Source organism: Eptesicus fuscus, chromosome 22 (assembly GCF_027574615.1).
Source record: "Eptesicus fuscus isolate TK198812 chromosome 22, DD_ASM_mEF_20220401, whole genome shotgun sequence".
In the NCBI taxonomy this organism is placed as follows: Eukaryota; Metazoa; Chordata; class Mammalia; order Chiroptera; family Vespertilionidae; genus Eptesicus; species Eptesicus fuscus.
Genome location: NC_072494.1, coordinates 15958366 through 15977208, shown reverse-complemented (window position 1 = coordinate 15977208; position 18843 = coordinate 15958366). Strand labels below are relative to the sequence as shown.

General features: G+C 47.8%; 2 protein-coding genes across 3 annotated transcripts in view; one reads left to right on the top strand and one right to left on the bottom strand.

The window, feature by feature from the left end:
• DAP3 (death associated protein 3) overlaps nucleotides 1-14758 on the bottom strand; it is a 29970-nt gene extending 15212 nt beyond the window's left edge. Inside the window, exons 1-3 of one of the 2 annotated variants that reach the window (XM_054711732.1) lie at nucleotides 14691-14752; nucleotides 10245-10297; nucleotides 7651-7732 (exon numbers count right to left, since the gene is read on the bottom strand). In XM_054711732.1, coding sequence (XP_054567707.1) covers nucleotides 7651-7692 — 42 coding nt within the window. In that variant the 5' untranslated portion in view covers nucleotides 7693-7732; nucleotides 10245-10297; nucleotides 14691-14752. Of the gene's footprint in view, nucleotides 1-7650; nucleotides 7733-10244; nucleotides 10298-14690 lie in introns of both variants that reach the window. The other variant, XM_028131424.2, reaches the window with a different exon arrangement.
• A 1086-nt stretch (nucleotides 14759-15844) lies between these two features.
• ASH1L (ASH1 like histone lysine methyltransferase) overlaps nucleotides 15845-18843 on the top strand; it is a 118514-nt gene continuing 115515 nt past the window's right edge. Inside the window, exon 1 of the mRNA XM_008155687.3 lies at nucleotides 15845-15894. The gene's annotated coding sequence lies outside the window, so the exon portion shown is untranslated. The remainder of the gene's footprint in view (nucleotides 15895-18843) is intronic.

Sequence of the window (18843 nt, the reverse complement as noted above, 5' to 3'; positions counted from 1 at the left end):
AAGTGAAAATAAATTGCACTAATTCAACTCAATGAACTGCACACAGAAACCTCTTGAACCAGAACTTATAGATTTAATATAAAGTAACAGAGTTGCTCCAACTTTGTCTGAGGATGGCAGACACCAATGTTTATCAAATATCCAAATTCTCTATATTTTCCAGCCTCCTGTACAGACAAATTTGGGTTATTTGATTAATTCTCATAAATGAGCTCTACGTGAATATAATTTGTGTCTTTTCTAGTTGGTCAGCTTAGAGTGACTATAAACCCTCTTTTCTTCCCCTGTCATGGCAACCTATAGGCTGCGGTGGCATCCCAAGATGAACCTTCATTCCCATGTCAAGCCCCTCCCACATGTGCCTGTAAACCACTCTGGAAACAGCAACAGGAAAAACAAAACACATGCACACATCTTCATAAACAATATCATTTGCTGTGTTAAGCCAATGAGAATTCAGCGTCTGTTACCTCAGTACAGCAATCTGAATAGTACACCCTACTATTGATAGGACAGTTACTCAATTCTACTGGAGAGAGAGCACCATGTCTCTAAAAGTAGTGAAATGGAAAATTTAAGATATTCAAGGACCACAAGGTGGTGCTATTTCTACAAGAATTCTATTACTTTCGTTAACTGCTTTTTGAAGCAAATTAAGAGCTAGCAAAATGGATTCCTTACTTATCACAGCATTATACATGGCATCACCCAGCTAGTCTCTTGCTTCCAGGGAAAACAACTCTAAGTACAATAGCTTCTACACAGTTCCAGAATGAACACCATGCAGTTAAGAATAGCATTCATGAACCAATCAAGACAGTTACTCTAAACCCGTGATCGGCAAACTTCGGCTCGCGAGCCACATGCGGCTCTTTGGCCCCTTGAGTGTGGCTCTTCCACGAAATACCATGGCCTGGGCGAGTCTATTTTGAAGAAGTGGCGTTAGAAGAAGTTTAAGTTTAAAAAATTTGGCTCTCAAAAGGAATTTCAATCGTACTGTTGATATTTGGCTCTGTTGACTAACGAGTTTGCCGACCACTGCTCTAAACCAATCTATGTGAAGCACGAAATTTCTTCAGACATCTCTGCATTTTGGACTCAAGTCTTCCTTGTCTGCTATTAAAGAAGAAATTGCTTTTGAAATGTTGAGACCAGAATCCTTCCTCTGTTGATCCTTACTTTTATTTTCATTTTATGTACATAGGTTCATGGTAAACCACTGGGAAAGAAATGAATTCTAGGGAGAAACCAAGATGGCGGCATAGGTGAAACACCTAACCTGCAGCCGGGCACAACAATTTCAAAGGCACAACTAGAGGTCAGAACGGACATCGTCCAGAACCACAGGAGAGCTGGCGGACTGAAATGCCCACAGCTGGGGGGAAGGAGAAGGCCACGGGGACAATCGGGGGAGCCGTAAAAGCCTGAGGTATGGAGAAACTGGCGGAGACACGAGCACGCGCGCCTGCGGGGAGGATGGAGCCGGAGAGGAAGGGGCGGCTGACGGCCTGGCCGGCGTTCACTGGCAGGAAGGAGATAAAGGCTCCGGAGTGCGCTAAGCGCCGGCTCCGACTGCACTGAGCGCCAGTTCCGGGAGAAACCCTGGGAAGCCAGGCGCAGGCTGGGGGAATGAATCTGGGCTGTGGGGCGCAGGCACAGAGGAGCGGGGGAAGGCAGAGCTCCAGAGGCGCGCACGGGAAGGGGCGCAAAGGACGGACTGTTGCCTGCGCCACTGAACTGCCCTAGCGGGAAGGAGACATAAGCTCAGGACCGTGCTGAACCCCAGTTCCGACTGCACTGAACTCCAGTTCCGGGCGAAACCCTGGGAAGCCAGGCGCACGCTGGGGGAATGAATTTGGGCTGTGGTGGCGGAGGCACAGCGAAGCGGCGGCTCCAGACGCGCGCACTGGAAGGTGCGCAGAGGACGGACTTTTGCCTGCGCCACTGGGTGGCCCTGCTGGGAAGGAGACAGGGACGCCAGACTGCGCTGAGACCCAGTTCCAACTACACTGAAACCCAGTTCCAGGCGAGAATCTGGGAGTCCAGATTCATTAGGGGAGGGACTGGACTGTTTGGCAGTGGGCGAAACTCCAGGGCGCGTTTCTCTCAGAGGTGTTTGCAAGGAATACAGAGGGACACAGACACAGGAGCCTCATAGGGCGGGGCTGACAGGAAGCCAAGGTTGTAGGCTCCACCCTGTAGCTCCGCCCCAGCCAAGCTGAGCAGAAGCTTTTTCCTGCTGAGTGCCTCAGGTAGTGGCTGACCCACACTACATTGGAGACCCAGAAACGAGGGCATCTAGTGGTTGGTGGGAGATGACACCAGATTTCAATCACTTGCATAAGGGAGGCATTCTAGAGGCAGACTCAGTGAGCGCCAAGGCATTGCTGCATCAAGACCCGGCCCACAAACATGTCTCCTGCACAGCAACTCTTCCTATATAGACAAAGAGGGTCCTCACGGCCAAATGGCCTGGAGGACAATTCCTCCCAGTGACACCAACAACAATCAAGACTTAACTTTACAAAGCAGGACCAAGATGGAGACATAGGGCGGCAGCCTGATCGTTGCCTACCACAACAATATTGAGACTACGACGGGAGAGCAGAGCAGACACCAGCCAGAAAGACCGGGGGGCTGGCTGAGCAGATGCTCTACAACTAGAATAAAAGAGAGGGGTACGCAGGATGATGCTGATGCCAGTGACCCAAAGTCCACACTTTAAGAACTATGGCTCAGGCGACACAATGGTGGCCTGGAACGTGCTCGGCGCAGTTCCCCCGGCGGTCTCCGGCTGAGGCGACGGCTCCACTCGCTGCCGAGCACGGACAGACGAGCCCCTGGGAGACATGGGGAGGGAGACTCCGTGCTTGCTGACCTCCGAGTCCTTCAAGAATCTCAATGCCCCGAAGTGGCCAGGTGTGCACGCTCAGCGACTGGCCACCGTTGCAGACCCAAGGGCCGACGCAGCGACACCAGACCAGCCCACCGCTGGGCACCGGGCACACCAGAGCCTTGCCGAGCCCACCGCCCAACGAGTTCTGCGGCAGCCGCCCTGGAGCTCTGAGAAAATGACCGAAGGAATTGCTGAGAGGGAATTGACCAACAGGAATTGGGATCAAGAAGACGAAACCCCGCTGAGACCCGAGTCCAGGCGAGCCTGCGAGCCTCTGGGCTCAGATGTGGTCACACGCCTCTGGGTCTAGGTGAGGCCTCACGCCCCTGGGTTTGGGTGAGGCCACGCGCCCCTGGGTCCAGGTGAAGCTGGATTCCGGGTTCGGGTGAGGCCATGTGCCCCTGGGTCCGGGCGAATCTGAACCCTGGGTCCGGGTGAGGCCGTGGGCCCCTGGATCCGGGTAAGGCTGGGTCCCGAGTACGGGTGAGGCCGTGAGCCCCTGGATCCGGGTGAGACCACGCGACCAGGGGTCTGAGAGAGGTAACGCGCCCCTGGGTCCGGGTGGCTTCGTGCACCTAGGTCCAGGTGAGGCCACGTGCCCCTGGGTCTGAGAGAGGCCACGCACCCCTAGGTCCGGGCGAGACCATGTGTCCCTGGATCCGGGTGGGGCCTCGTGCACATAGGCCAGGGTGGGGCCGCGTGCCCCTGGGTCTGGGGGAGGCCAGGCGTCCCTGGGTCCGGGTGAGACCGTGTATCCCAGGATCCGGGTGAGGCCTCGTGCACCTAGGCCCGGGTGAGCCCAAGTGGCCCTGGGTCTGGGAGAGGCCAAGCGACCCTGGATCCGGGTGAGACCATGTGTCCCTGGATCCGGGTGAGGCCTCGTGCACCTAGGCCCGGGTGAGCCCAAGTGGCCCTGGGTCTGGGAGAGGCCAAGCGTCCCTGGGTCCGGGTGAGACCATGTGTCCCAGGATCCGGGTGAGGCCTCGTGCACCTAGGCCCGGGTGAGCCCAAGTGGCCCTGGGTCTGGGAGAGGCCAAGCGTCCCTGGGTCCGGGTGAGACCATGTGTCCCTGGATCCGGGTGAGGCCTCGTGCACCTAGGCCCGGGTGAGCCCAAGTGGCCCTGAGTCTGGGAGAGGCCAAGCGTCCCTGGGTCTGGGTGAGACCATGTGTCCCAGGATCCGGGTGAGGCCTCGTGCACCTAGGCCCGGGTGAGCCCAAGTGGCCCTGGGTCTGGGAGAGGCCAAGCGTCCCTGGATCCGGGTGAGGCCATGTGTCCCTGGATCCGGGTGAGGCCTCGTGCACCTAGGCCCGGGTGAGCCCAAGTGGCCCTGGGTCTGGGAGAGGCCAAGCGTCCCTGGGTCCGGGTGAGACCATGTGTCCCAGGATCCGGGTGAGGCCTCGTGCACCTAGGCCCGGGTGAGCCCAAGTGGCCCTGGGTCTGGGAGAGGCCAAGCGTCCCTGGGTCCGGGTGAGACCATGTGTCCCTGGATCCGGGTGAGACCTCGTGCACCTAGGCATGGGTGAGCCCAAGTGGCCCTGGGTCTGGGAGAGGCCAAGCGTCCCTGGGTCCGGGTGAGACCATGTGTCCCAGGATCCGGGTGAGGCCTCGTGCACCTAGGCCCGGGTGAGCCCAAGTGGCCCTGGGTCTGGGAGAGGCCAAGCGTCCCTGGGTCCGGGTGAGACCATGTGTCCCTGGATCCGGGTGAGGCCTCGTGCACCTAGGCCCGGGTGAGCCCAAGAGGCCCTGGGTCTGGGAGAGGCCAAGCGTCCCTGGGTCCGGGTGAGACCATGTGTCCCTGGATCCGGGTGAGGCCTCGTGCACCTAGGCCCGGGTGAGCCCAAGTGGCCCTGGGTCTGGGAGAGGCCAAGCGTCCCTGGGTCCGGGTGAGACCATGCGTCCCTGGATCCGGGTGAGGCCTCGTACACCTAGGCCCGGGTGAGCCCAAGTGGCCCTGGGTTTGGGAGAGGCCAAGCGTCCCTGGGTCCGGGTGAGACCATGCGTCCCTGGATCCGGGTGAGGCCTCGTGCACCTAGGCCCGGGTGAGCCCAAGTGGCCCTGGGTCTGGGAGAGGCCAAGCATCCCTGGGTCCGGGTGAGACCATGTGTCCCTGGATCCGGGTGAGGCCTCGTACACCTAGGCCCGGGTGAGCCCAAGTGGCCCTGGGTCTGGGAGAGGCCAAGCGTCCCTGGGTCCGGGTGCGACCATATGTCCCTGGATCCGGATGAGGCCTCGTGCACCTAGTCCCGGGTGAGGCCACGTGCCCCTGGGTCTGGGAGAGGCTAAGCGTCCCTGGGTCCGGGTGAGACCATGCGTCCCTGGATCCGGATGAGGCCTCGTGCACCTAGGCCCGGGTGAGCCCAAGTGGCCCTGGGTCTGGGAGAGGCCAAGCGTCCCTGGGTCCGGGAGAGACCATGTGTCCCTGGAACCAGGTGAGGCCTTGTGCAACTAAGCCCGGGTGAGGCCATGTGCCCCTGGGTCTGGGAGAGGCCAAGCGTCCCTGGGTACGGGTGAAGCCAGATCCTGGGTCCGGGTGAGGCCGTGCGCCCCTGGATCCATCCGGGTGATACTGGGTCCCAGGCCCGGGTGAGACCACGCGCCCCTTGGGTATGGGTGAGGCCACGTGCCCCTTAGTCCGGGTGACGCCGTGCCCCTGGGTTCAGCCGAGATCAAACCAGAGGGAGTCGGACCTCCATTACCACCATTTGTCCACCATCCAGAGCTGAGGGGTCAGTGCTGACATGTACACATAAGGAACTACTGGACATTGAAATTGGGTCTCAAAAGAACTGTTGGTCCAGGGGGAAGCTCGCTACAGATTGATTCATTTGCCTGTCAGCATAACTATTATTGCTCGTCTCACATTCAGTTCTTATTAGTATATATCTAGTGACATATGATCTCGCTCATCTAGGGGAAATGATGAACAACATAGACTGAGGAACAAGAACAGAACCAGAAGCAAGGAGGCATCGATCGGACTATCGGGCCTCAGAGGGAGGATAGGGGAGGGTAGGGGGAGGGTGGGGGGAGGGGGAGAGTTCAACCAAAGGACCTGTATGCATGTATAAAAGCCTATCCAACGGTTAAGTTCAACAGGGGATTGGGGCATGCGTGGGGAGAGGGGTGGGATGGGAATGGGGGGATGAGGACAAATATGTGACACCTTAATCAATAAAGAAATTAAAAAAAAAAAAAAAAAAAAAAAAAAAAAAAAAAAAAAAAAAAAAAAAAAAAAAAAAAGAAATGAATTCTATAGGAGGAAGGGCTGCTTTTCTAGGAAATCTAATCTGTAGTAATTAAACAATGAGATGGAAGTGACTAAGCCCTTCTGGCTCAGTTCTCATTTTTCAGGATACAGCTCTGGGAGGATTTCCCCTGGACCCTACTAGCCCAGGTTAAGTGCTGCTACTGGGTGTTTACTACCAGCACCATACTGAACAACCATTTGTTCATGATTCCACCACTGACCGTGAGATCCTATACTGCATGGACTCTAACATGCAGTATAGCACGGTGGTTAAGGCCACAGGCTTTGAAGTCAGACTGACCTGGTACCTAGTCTGGGCTCTGCAATTTCACAGCCTCTTACTTTGCCTTTCTAATCCTCAATTTCTGCGCCTGTGAAACAAAGCTATCATCTAGTTCCTGAGTTATTGTGACAACTAAAGAAGTAAAGCACTTAGCCCAGTGCCTGGCGCATAATGAATGCCCAACAAATAGTAACCGTTAGTGAAATGAGTAATCTGAAAATCCTCAGTACTTGCAATATGGAAAGTACTGAAAACTATTTGCTAAATAAATGAAAGAATGAAGTAGAGCAGCAAAATCTCTTTCATATATGATTTTATTCAACTATCAGATACTTAGGGTCTAAACTGGCAACATATTTTTAAGTACTTTATTAAGAAATGATAATCCAACTAGAGAATAATAGTAAAAATAACTGCAATAAAAAAAAAGATAACTGCATTCTATCTTTTAAAAAATGTTAATTCTCCTATGACATGGTAAATTCTCAAGCAGAACTATTCTATGGAGACCTTGTTACTTGAAGATTTTTAGGGCAGCTGGGAGTGAAGTGAATGGGAAGAGAAATGGAACTGGAACTGTTCTTTTTAAAATATATATATATATTTTGCTGTAACTGGTTTGCCTCAGTGGATAGAGCGTCGCCCTGTGGACTGAAAGGTCCCAGGTTCGATTCTGGTCAAGGGCATGTACCTTGGTTGCGGGCACATCCCCCGTAGGAGGTGTGCAGGAGGCAGCTGATCGATGTTTCTCTCTCATCGATGTTTTTAACTCTCTATCCCTCTCCCTTCCTCTCTGTAAAAAAACAATTATATATATATATATATATATATATATATATATATATATTTTAATATTTTATTGATTTTTTATTTTAAATATTTTATTGATTTTTTTACAGAGAAGAAGGGAGAGGGATAGAGAGTTAGAAACATCGATGAGAGAGAAACATCGATCAGCTGCCTCCTGCACACCTCCTACGGGGGATGTGCCCGCAACCAAGGTACCGGAATCGAACCTGGGACCCTTCAGTCTGCAGGCCGACGCTCTATCCACTGAGCCAAACCGGTTAGGGCTGTAACTGTTCTTTTGAGTGTGAACTTGTAAATTAAAGTTAGCTGAAGTTCTCCAGCGCATTTAATTCTGGATACAGTAAATCCATATAAAAACAGAAATCCACCTATAGACAGTTGGTATAAAGCATTTAAGTCAGTTAGGACTCACCTTATGGACCCTGGAGACAAGTCTTGTCACTCCTTTCAGCATTGTCCCCACACTCTTCAAAAAGTGAAAAGGTCAGCCAGAACTGGGAAAATATATTTGCACAATGGATTAGTATCCTGAATATATAAAGAATGCCTACAAATAGATAAAAAAAATGAGAAGACACAGACATTTCACAGAAAAGTTTATACAGATGGATAGTAAACCCATGAAAATTCTCATTACAAATCAGAGAAATATAAATTAAAACCACAATGAGATCATTCACAACCACCATATTGGGAAAAATGAAAAGGTCAGACAATAGGAAATGTTAAGGAGGCTGTGAAGGAAGCACTAGGAACTTTCATACACTGTCAATGAGAGAGTAAGGACAAATACAGTAGGTCCTCGGGTTACGTCGGAGATCCGTTCCTACAGTGCAAAGTCAGATTTTCGCCGTAAGTCGGAACCCACCTACCTAAGCACCTATGTCACTCACATGGAGCACATACACAGCAGTAATGAAATGAAACAGTAAAAAAAATTTAAAAGAAAGATAACAATTCCTGACCTATACTTGTGGTAAATAATAAAAAACACAAAGCACATATGTACATACGTCAAAATGACGAAACTTTTTTTTTTTTTTTTTACAAATAAATGGGAGATGGCGACATAACCACGAAACGACGTATGTCGAGTCCGACATAACCCGAAGACTGCCTGTATCTAAAAAAACATCTGGCATCATCTTTTAAAGTTGAAAATGTACAAGTCTAATATCCAGGTATTCTATTCCTTAATATTTATTCTACAAAAACACTTATACAGGTACACCGGAAAATATGTGTAACAATGTTCATAGTAAGAGAATATGAAGAATTATCAAAAACTGTAAAAAGCCCAAATTGTCCATTGGTAGAAGACTGAGTAAACAGAGATATGGTCATACAATGGAATTCCATACAGAAATAAAAAGAATAAATTGCAGTTTCATGCAATACATGTATGAATCTCAAAAACTAATATTGAGCCCTGGACAATATTAGTCCAGGTTGGAGCATTGTCCTGTATACCAAAAAGGTTGTGGGCTCAATTCCCAGTTGGGGTGCAAGCGGGAGGCAACGGATTAATACTCCTCTCTCTCTCCCTTCTTCTCTTTCTAAAAAAGTCAATAAAAAACATATCCTCAGGTGAGGATTAAAAAACAAAACAAAAAAATAATATTGAGTGAAAACTATTATATACATCATGATGTAACATACAAAATTCCAAACATAAAGCTTGCCCTGACCAGTTGCTCAGTGTTAGAGAGTTGGCCCTCGGACTGAGGGTCTCGTGTTTGGGTTTAATTCCTGGTCAAGAGCACATGCCTGGGTTGCAGGGTCAATCCTTGGCCCCAGTCTGGGGGCGTGTAGGAGGCAACCAGTCGATGTGTCTCTCACATCCATGTTTCTCTCTCCCTCTATCCTCCCTTCCACTGTCTTTTAAAATCAATGGAAAAAATATCCTTGGGTGAGGATTAAAAAAATTAAACATATAAAGCTTAATTCATTACTTGGGGAATCCTATATAATAAGAGAGGAATATGCTAATTATTCAATCTGGTCGTTATATACTTTTTCCATTGATTGATTCCCCTTAAACGACCGGATCTGCAGGAGGGTGGGGCAGCGAACTACACAAGTGGGTGGTGAAAAGCTACAGGAGGGGGCAGGGCAGCAAACTATGGCGGGGAGGGGTGGGGGGGGCGAGCGGGGGAGAAGCTACAGGAGAGCTATAGGAGGGCAGCAGAGAGCTACTGGCACACGGATTCGTGCGCAGGGCTACTAGTATATACATATTTAGTAAAACTGAAAGAAAAAGGCAAGAGAATAAGCACATCATTTGCAATAATGCTTACTCTTTTTTTTTTTAATATATTTTATTGATTTTTTTTACAGAGAGAAAGGAGAGGGATAGAAAGCTAGAAACCTCGACCAGCTGCCTCCTGCACACCCGGTACCGGGGATGTGCCCATCCCCGCAACCAATGTACATGCCCTTGACCGGAATCGAACCCGGGACCTTTCAGTCCGCAGACCGACGCTCTATCCACTGAGCCAAACCGGTTTTGGCAATAATGCTTACTCTTAAAGAGAAAGTAAAGGGATAAGACTGGGGCAAGGCTTAGACAAAGAAATTGGTAATGATCTCTTTCTAATGCTAATGGGTACATGAATATTTGTTTTGGAGAAATATGTACTGAATATTTAATTGGTATAACGGTACCCAAAAGACAACATGTTAGTTAAATGGGTTGAAATTTTCTTAATCATTGACATCTGTGCTATGGTTCTCGCTCTTGGCTGCACACCGATGTCTGTCTCACTACCAAAGAGGTTGGCTGGCTGGTCAAGGTTGGCCTCAGCTGGGATGACTGATTCTCCTCTATACTGTCCCTCATCCTCTAGCAGTGTATCCTGGACTTGTCACAGCAGTGGCAGAGGTCCAAGGGACCTGAAATAACTTAATACCTTCAAACCTGGCTCAGAATCAGCATGGTCTTCTGTCACATTCTATTGCAGCTTAAGTTGAACAACCCAGATTCAAAGGATGGGAAGTAGATTTTACCTCTTAATGGGAAGAGCTGCAAAATCAGTTTTTCCGGCATGGAAACCACTGTACTGTTAAAAAATGGAGAGGCTTGAATGTAAACATGGTTATTGGACTTGAGAGACATTCTTCATCATTATACCATATTTCTTCCTAGGTGGCCTCAATCCCTTATTTGTGCAGCTATTTGTTGATTTTGATCTTAGCTAAGAATAAGTGAGTTATTAAAATTCATTTTATTAATTTGAATCTAATTTCAGTTTATCTTCTATTAATAAATTTTTTAAATAAATTCACTATTTTAAACATTTAGTTATAAAGTTAACCAGTAGGTTTTATCTTAAAAAATTTTTTTTAAAATATATTTTATTGATTTTTTTACAGAGAGGAAGGGAGAGGGATAGAGAGTTAGAAACATTGATGAGAGAGAAACATTGATCAGCTGCCTCCTGCATACCTCCTACTGGGGATGTGCCCGCAACCAAGGTACATGCCCTTGACCAGAATCGAACCTGGGACCCTTCCAGTCCACAGGCCGACGCTCTATCCACTGAGCCAAACCAGTTAGGGCAAAAAATTTTTTAAAAAATTTATTTATTGATTGCCTGGGCCTGTATTCTCAGTGGTTAGAGTATCAGCCCATGCACCAAAGGGTCTCAGGTTCGATTCCAGGTCAAGGGCACATACCTGCATCCCAGGTTCAGTCCCAGCCCCAGTAAGGGAGAGTGTGGGAGGCAACCAATCGTGTCTATCCCCCTCCCCCCCCACACACACACTTTCTTCCCTTCCACTCTCTCTGAAAATCAATAGAAAAAGTATCTTGTGGTGAGGATTAACAAAGAAAACAAAAACAAAATTTATTTATTGATTTTAGAGAGAGAAAGAGAGGCAGAGACAGAGACATCACTTTGTTTTTCCACTTATTTATGCATTCATTGGTTGCTTCTTATATGTGTTCTGAGGAGGGATTGAAGTGAAAACCTTGGCATATTTAAAAAATATATATTTTATTGATTTTTTACAGAGAGGAAGGGAGAGGGTTAGTTAGAAACATTGATGAGAGAGAAACATTGATCAGCTGCCTCTTGCACACTCACTGGGGATGTGCCCGCAACCAAGGTACATGCCCTTGACCGGAATCGAACGTGGGACCCTTCAGTCTGCAGGCCGACGCTCTATCCACTGAGCCAAACCAGTTAGGGCAACCTTAGCATACTGAGATGACCAAATGACCTACGCAGCCAAGGCTTTAAAAATTTATTTTAACATCTGAAGCCTTTTTTTAAAAGTTTATATTACAGAGCTTTTCCTATTTATCTGTATTGCATTTAGACATCATCCCAGCAAGGAAGCACCATGAAATAAATGTTTATTTGCTTCTATTGCAGGGGGGGAATCTGAGAGCAGTTTAGCTAATATCTGCTGCTAGACAGTAATATCATATAGCCCATCCTATATAATAAAAGCCTAAGATGCAAATCAACTGAAGGGTGGAATAACCAGTTGCTCTGATGTGCACTGATCACCAGGGGGCAGACACTCAATGCAGGAGCTTCCCCCCCCCCCCCCCCCCCCCCCCCCCCCCAGCCTGCAGGCCCCAGGCCAGCCAAGGTGGGTACCAGCGGGGGGCCCTCCTGACCCGCCGATCGTCCCACAGATTGGCCCTGATCGCCGGCCAGGCTGAGAAATCCTACCCATGGACGAATTTCGTGCATCTGGCCTCTAGTATAGCATACAGCTTGAGGACTGATGCCAGGAGAAGCAGAGCAATAGGGAAATACAGATAGACCTTGGAGATACTGTGGATTTGGTTCCAGATCACTGTAATAAAGTGAGTATTGCAGTTAAGTGAGTTGTAATCTTTTTGCTGGTGGACACTGTTGCCTTCCATTTGTAGAAAAACACAACACCTATAAAGCACAATAAAGTGAAGTGTAATAAAATGCGGTATGCCTCTACTGGAAATCTAGGCAGCTTCGAGTGCCTATAACTTTGCTTAAAGAAAACTTTCAGTTAAACCACAACTGCACTTAAAGCACAAATCACAATCCAAATCATAGTACTTTGGAGGTTAGTTCTGATTGGCTCCCCTTCCTATATTAGTTTCTTATTACTGCTGTAACAAATTACTACAAACTTAGTGGCATAAAACAACACAAATTGGCCACTTAGAGTTCTGTGGTTTAGACATCCAAAATCAAAGTGTCTGCAGGCTTGTATTCTTTCTGCAGGCTCTAGTAGAGAATCTGTTGAGGGGTATGTGTGTGTGTGTGTGTGTGTGTTTTTTTAAAAAACTTTTTCAATTTTTAAAGCCTGCTTTCATCTTCAAAACCTGCAATAGCTGGTCAAGTTTTTGTCATATTGCATCACTTCGACACTTCCATCTCCCTCTTACAGTAAGTCTATCAAGTAATCCAGGATATTTTCCCTATTTTAAGGTTAGCTCATTAGCAACCTCAATTCCACCAGCATACTTAATTTCCTCTTGTCATGTGATCTATTCACAGGTCCTAGGGATTAGGACATGAACATCTTTGGAGGAACCATTATTTTGTCTCCCATACCTTCCTTGGTTTAAATAATTCAGCATTCACTCATTCAATAAGGCCATTTTATTTTATATTTTGGTCTCTGGTAGCACCTGGGTCATACACAAAAGATTCTCTTCTCTACAGAATCTGCCTATGCTTAGCTGACAATTCATAACTTAGTGCAGTTATTGAAAGCTAAATGAAGGCAGAGACCATAAGTAACTTTCTTTATAAACTGTTGGAATTTACCAGGAAGGCAATGTGGTATAGTGAAATAATTTAAGTTTTTTTATTATTTTATTTTATTGATTTTTTTACAGAGAGGAAGGGAGAGTTAGAAACATCGATCAGCTGCCTCCTGCACGCCCCCTACTGGGGATGTGCCCGAAACCAAGGTACATGCCCTTGACTGGAATCGAACCTGGGACCTTTCAGTCCGCAGGCTGACGCTCTATCCACTGAGCCAAATCGGTTTGAGCAATAATTTAAGTTTTTAAGAGACAGACAAACTAAAGCCTAAAGATAAACTTACTGGACTTCTCTGAGCCTCAGGCTTTTAATGGGGATAAGGTGATCTACCTCAACATATTGTTAACTATAAGGATTAAACAGGAACACATGTTCTCCTTTCTGAAGGACATACAAGATAATGCTAATTCTCTTTCCCTTCTCATGTTTAAAGTACCTAACATTCACTTCAACATTTCCATGACTCACATGCTAGCCGTAGTCCCTGCCCTCAAATTAAAAACGTGTCGGTAGGATAACACACTTGCTTATAAAACGCAAAGAAAGATCAATGTGCCCTAGCTGGTTTGGCTCAGTAGATAGAGCGTCTGCCTGTGGACTGAAGGGTCCCAGGTTCAATTCCAAGTCAAGGGCACATGCCAGGGTTTGGGGCATGCGTGCAGGAGGCAGCCGATGGATGATTCCCTCTCATTATTGATGTTTCTAGCTTTCTCTTTCTCCCTCTCTGAAATCAATAAAAAAAAATATTAAAAAAAGAAAGATCAAGGTAAACCTAAATGGACTCCATGAAAGAGTTGGAACTTGAGACATAGTGAGGAAAAGCAAATAGTTAGGTAATTAAAACTGTTTTTTTTTTCTTTAAAAAAAAAAAAAGCAAGCCATCAAAACCTGATCCATACATTGAAAAATGATTAAGGGTGAAATTTAGGAGTGTCTACTTGAACTTGACTAGACCTTTGAGATTTTCAAACTATCCCCCTAGAGGATATCCCCCTAGGGATTTTCAAACTATCTCCCCCCCCCCCCCAGAAGCCCACAAATGTTGAAGAAAAGGGAAACCTACGTAGATCCCTTTCCTAATTTATTCTGCTTTACCCTTTGAGTGAAATGAGAGACTTTGGGATTATCAGTGTACTTTAATAGTCCACAGTTCTGCATTCAATCATTCAGAGTAAATGTTGGTACAGAGTTTTGAGAAGCAAGTTATTAGGAGCCACAGCAATCTGATAGGCCTAATTTTTGCATAGTTTTATCAATGACTTGGAAGAATCACACACAACTACCAATTACACCCACAAGCCTTATCAACATCAACAGTCCTCTGAACGATAACACAGTACTCTGCACTTTCCCTGTGCCTAGGAGCTAATTCTATTACCTAAGAAGGAGCTAAGGAAAAGAACTTTCTGAAGGACGTACAAGACACGGAAGATCGAGTCCAGAACTGAACTAGAAACACATGGTTTCTTTATCCTCTAACATGAAGTTGAAAATGTGTCATCCATTCATAAGGAGCAGTGCACAGAAAGACAGTGGTGTGAAATTCGAGAAATCTAAGCGGGATTTAGAAGGAGAGAAAGGCGACCACGGCGCGGGTGTTTCTTCGGGTCCCAAGTCCACAACAAGGAGCCCAGAGAGAAGTCCCCAAGGAGGGTCGTCGGCCCGCCTCAGCCCCACTTCCTACCTCCTGCAGGTTCGCAGTCCCGCTCCCTTCCCTCGTGGGTAAACGCCCGCGCAGGTTCACTCCCTCTCCGAGAGCCGCGGACCAGTCCTCCCGACGGAGCGAGCAGCGAAGCTGGGCCGGCTCCACCGACCCGGTCCCGCGGCGGAGACGCAGGCTCGGCCCCTACAGCAGGAAACTACCCAACGCGCAGCCGCCGCGGCCTCCAACCACCGCCCAGCGGAGGGGCGCCGAGCTGCCCCGGACCCACCGGCCGGGGCTGGAGGCGGAGGGGAGAAGCGACGCCGGCCGCCGCGGGGCCGGGGCCAGGGAGGTGCGGTAAGTAGTCCCCGGTCTCTGTCCGCCACGCGGGTCGTTCCAGTTCCAACGGCCCGCTCCGCCCGCTCCGGCCGCCCTCGTCTACCCGCTCCCGCAGCTCACGGAATGGAACAGGCCCGCGGGGGGGATTGTGGGAGACGCACGCGCGAGGGGTGGAGGGAATGTGGGGGGGAGGGGGGGCGAGGAGGAGGAGGCGGCGGCGGCCGCGGCGGCTGTTGGTGGCAGTGGGGGCGGGGGAAGGGGGGAGGAAAGGAGAGGCGCTGGAAGAGGAGGCTGGGGCTCGCGCCGCTGGAGGTACGCGTGAGGGCCGCGCCGGAGCCGGCTCGACGGGGGCCGAGGGGAAGCAGGGGAAGGTGCGAGGAGGCGCCCTTGAGCGAGCGCGTACGGGCTGGCGGGCGCGCTAGGCGACCCAAGGCGGTGGTTGGTGGGAGCCGCGAGCGACGAGCCCAGCTACACTCCGGCGCGTGTGGGCGGGCGTGCGCGCTCCGCCGCCGGAGTCGGGTGCGGGGGGGCGGGGGGGTGGAGAAAGCGAAGAGGGAGGAGTGGGAGGTGGGGGGGGTACGAGGCGCCCTTCGCTCCCTCCCTCCCGAGGAGCTGCCGCCGCCGCTCTGCCGCCGCCACTCCGCCGCCATTTTGGGTTCGCTTTGCGGAGGGGGAGACGATCCCCGTCTCGGTTGCGGGACCCACCTCCCCTCAGTTTCTCCAGCTCAGCCCCACGCCTTTCTCTTCTCCTCTCTCACATTTCCGCCAGTCCGCTCACCCGCTGGCCGCCTCTTGACAAGCGAGAGGGATCCGCTGTGGACCAAGGGAAGCGGAGGAGCCTGGTGGCGGCCGTCCCCTCTTCCCCACTTCCCTGCACTCTCATCTCTGGGCCTCGGCCTCTGACACGGTGAGTAGAAGCGCCTGGGGAGACCTTTGGGCCTAAGTAAGTCCTCAGCTACTCAATCCTTGGCTTCCTGGGCGCTCCTGTCATCTCCCGGACCTGAACCTCCGGGAGAGCGGTGTTAAGAATGGGGGAGGGGAGGGGAGGGGAGGGGAGGGGATCCTGAGCTGATCGGGAAGTCCCTCCTGGCGGGGCCGAAGGGGTGTCCCTCACTGGCGGGCTCCTGGCTTGGGGAAGGGGGGCGGGAAAGTCAGCAAGAGGAGGCGGAGCCGTCGGTGTCCCTGACAGGTTTATTTTGTGTGTTGTGTAGGCACGATTGGAGCATCCCCCCCAGGTCCAGATTCCGTCTGTGACGGGGATCAGAGTGGCAGGAGAAGTGATCTTCTGAGGGTAGTTTACCTGAGTGATCAGGTCTGTTGTGTTCCTGACACGCTGAACTGTATGCAGCGAACGACAGAAGGATCTGCGTTCTAAGTTTAATGCATGTTATTGGTTAGTTTGTACATGGAAAGACATGTCTTTGGCCTTGTTGGTATATAGCGGCTGTTTGTGTGTGCATGTAAGGAAGGAAAGTGTTCCGGAAGAGTTTGCTTGTATTTGTATTTGTATAAGGGTAATGGAGTTCCCCTTATAAGTTAGCTTATTTTTAAAATAAAACTTGGGATGTTCCCTGCTGATGGATGTGTGTTTGAGGGTTTGGGAGTAGTGAGTACGTTATTACCTGTTGGGAAAGAGCAGTCATGGCAGTAGTATTTTAGACATACTATGTAGTATGTTATGTGTGGGGTCAGGAATGGGAGAAACTTGTCATAGCCAGTTGTGGTCTTAAGAAGAGTTTGTTTCTCTGATAGAGTGAATTGTGTAAATGCGACGGCCCAGACCATCTTTAACAGAACAATTATTGTGAGGGTATAAAGAATGCTTGGCCTTTTTGTGGACCTGAGTTTATATCAACACTTTTATAATAGAGTAAAGCATTTGTGTTTTTCAGAATGCACTTTCAGTTTGTTTTGTGTGTGTGTGTGTGTGTGTGTGTGTGTGTGATCCTAAATCCCTGTGAAAATGATAGGATAGATGGTTTCTCCTATTTTACAGAATAGGAAATTGAGGCATAATGAGAGAATTTTTCCAAGGACACAAGTTAAGTTGGAGACAGAGTTGGGACTATAACTCAAATGTTTTGACCACTACTCAAGTAGTATTTTCATCATACAATGAATGGAGCCTCTGAAGGTCTTTGACAGGCAAATCCTGAGTTTTTTGGAAAGATAGGGGCATGCATATGTGACTGGTTGGATAATATATTTGGTACAGATCAATTGTGTCAGACATGTATATGGAATGTATGTTGTCCTTGTTCAGGTTGGTCTGTTTGAAAATGTGTATCCATGACTGTATTATTTTCTGTTTATGGAGGAAGCAGAGCATTTCTGACAGTTAGGCTTGTGTGTGTGAGAGAGGGACCTTTCATAGCTTAACTTGTACCAGAGCAGCTGCATGGGGTCTGACAGCTTAATTTTTATTTTATTTTATTTTGACAGCTTAACTTTAAATCTTTGGGAGGAAGGATCTTTCATTCAGTCAACAAATATTTATCTAATATCTTCTTAATAAATTGTCCTGTCTTAGGCTGAGAATAATCAAGGTGACCCTGTTGAAACAACCTGAGTACATATGAAGGGGGACTTGTCTTGACAGAGATACATATTAACTTGAGCGAAGCAAACAAGTCAGTGTGGAATTGAAACTAGAAAACCTTCCTAAAAAAATCTACGGTTTGGAGGGTATTTAGATCTTCCAGGCATTTTAATATGGAAGGATAGAAGTGTATTTAATTAAGACTCTTAACAGGGTAGGTAGCCAGGTTGTGATAGAGTGTGTCATCTTTTGCTTTTTTTTTTTTTTTGGCATTTATGAATAAACTATTTGGGGGATCTTGGAATTGTTTTTATATGTGCCTATGGATATTGAAACTTTGGCTAGGCTGAAGGAATTCTTAGAAAGGCTAATTTTATAGTAAGGATCTCCTTTATGAATATGACTTGAATAAAGCCAACTTAATTTTATTTCTCTGGAAATTTGAATTTTTTGGATGTGCTAGATCAGTGGTTCTTAAAGTTTTTTTGGGACACTTACCCTTCTGAGAATCTGGTGTAAGACCCTTGCTCACTGTAGAAAATGAGCATAAGAACAATCACACAAGTTATACATACAATTTCGGGAACTTACCTTGTAATGAAATAGAACCCATTTATATTCAGGTCTCATTTGAAAGCCTTTTTTTTTCTAGTTTTGTTTGGGAGTGAGTATGCTGGTATGAGTTGAAAAGATGAAAGATTCTGTGACTTTATTTGAGCATGATGACAGTAAGGAGAACTTGAAGATCTATGTTTTTTAATTATTTTATTTCCTTGCATACTTATTTCTGCAGTGTTAGTATGTGATTCTGAATTAGGTGTTAAGAGAATATAATATAGCACAATTGTTTATAAATTTATTATTTTTAGTTACCTTTTTATTTTCAAACTTCTATCTTTCCAGTTTTGTATTGGAAATGAGATGTTTTGAGGCTCATTTCCTGAAGTTTATCTTAGTTATAACAAATATTATTGAGTTAATTATTGAGTTGTAACAAAGATGAATAATATATGGCCTCTACCCTGGAAGGGATTCTAATCCAGTTGAAGCTATGAATTGTATGATGGTAGGGACTTTCAAAAGGGCAAGGAGGATGGAAGCATATTCCTAGGAGTTAAGGTTTCATGACTTAATTGCAGAGTTTTTGCCATTACTTATTCTTAGGAAGCTATAAAGTCTTCATACTTTTTATGTAACTTTGTAGGTAAAAAAGGTGCTTTGATATTAAATGATTGATAATTTGATATTTTGGGATTGAGGAACTCTAGTTTGAAAAGTAGGCAGACATTGGTTGCATTCCTTATCTTGTTTTGGATA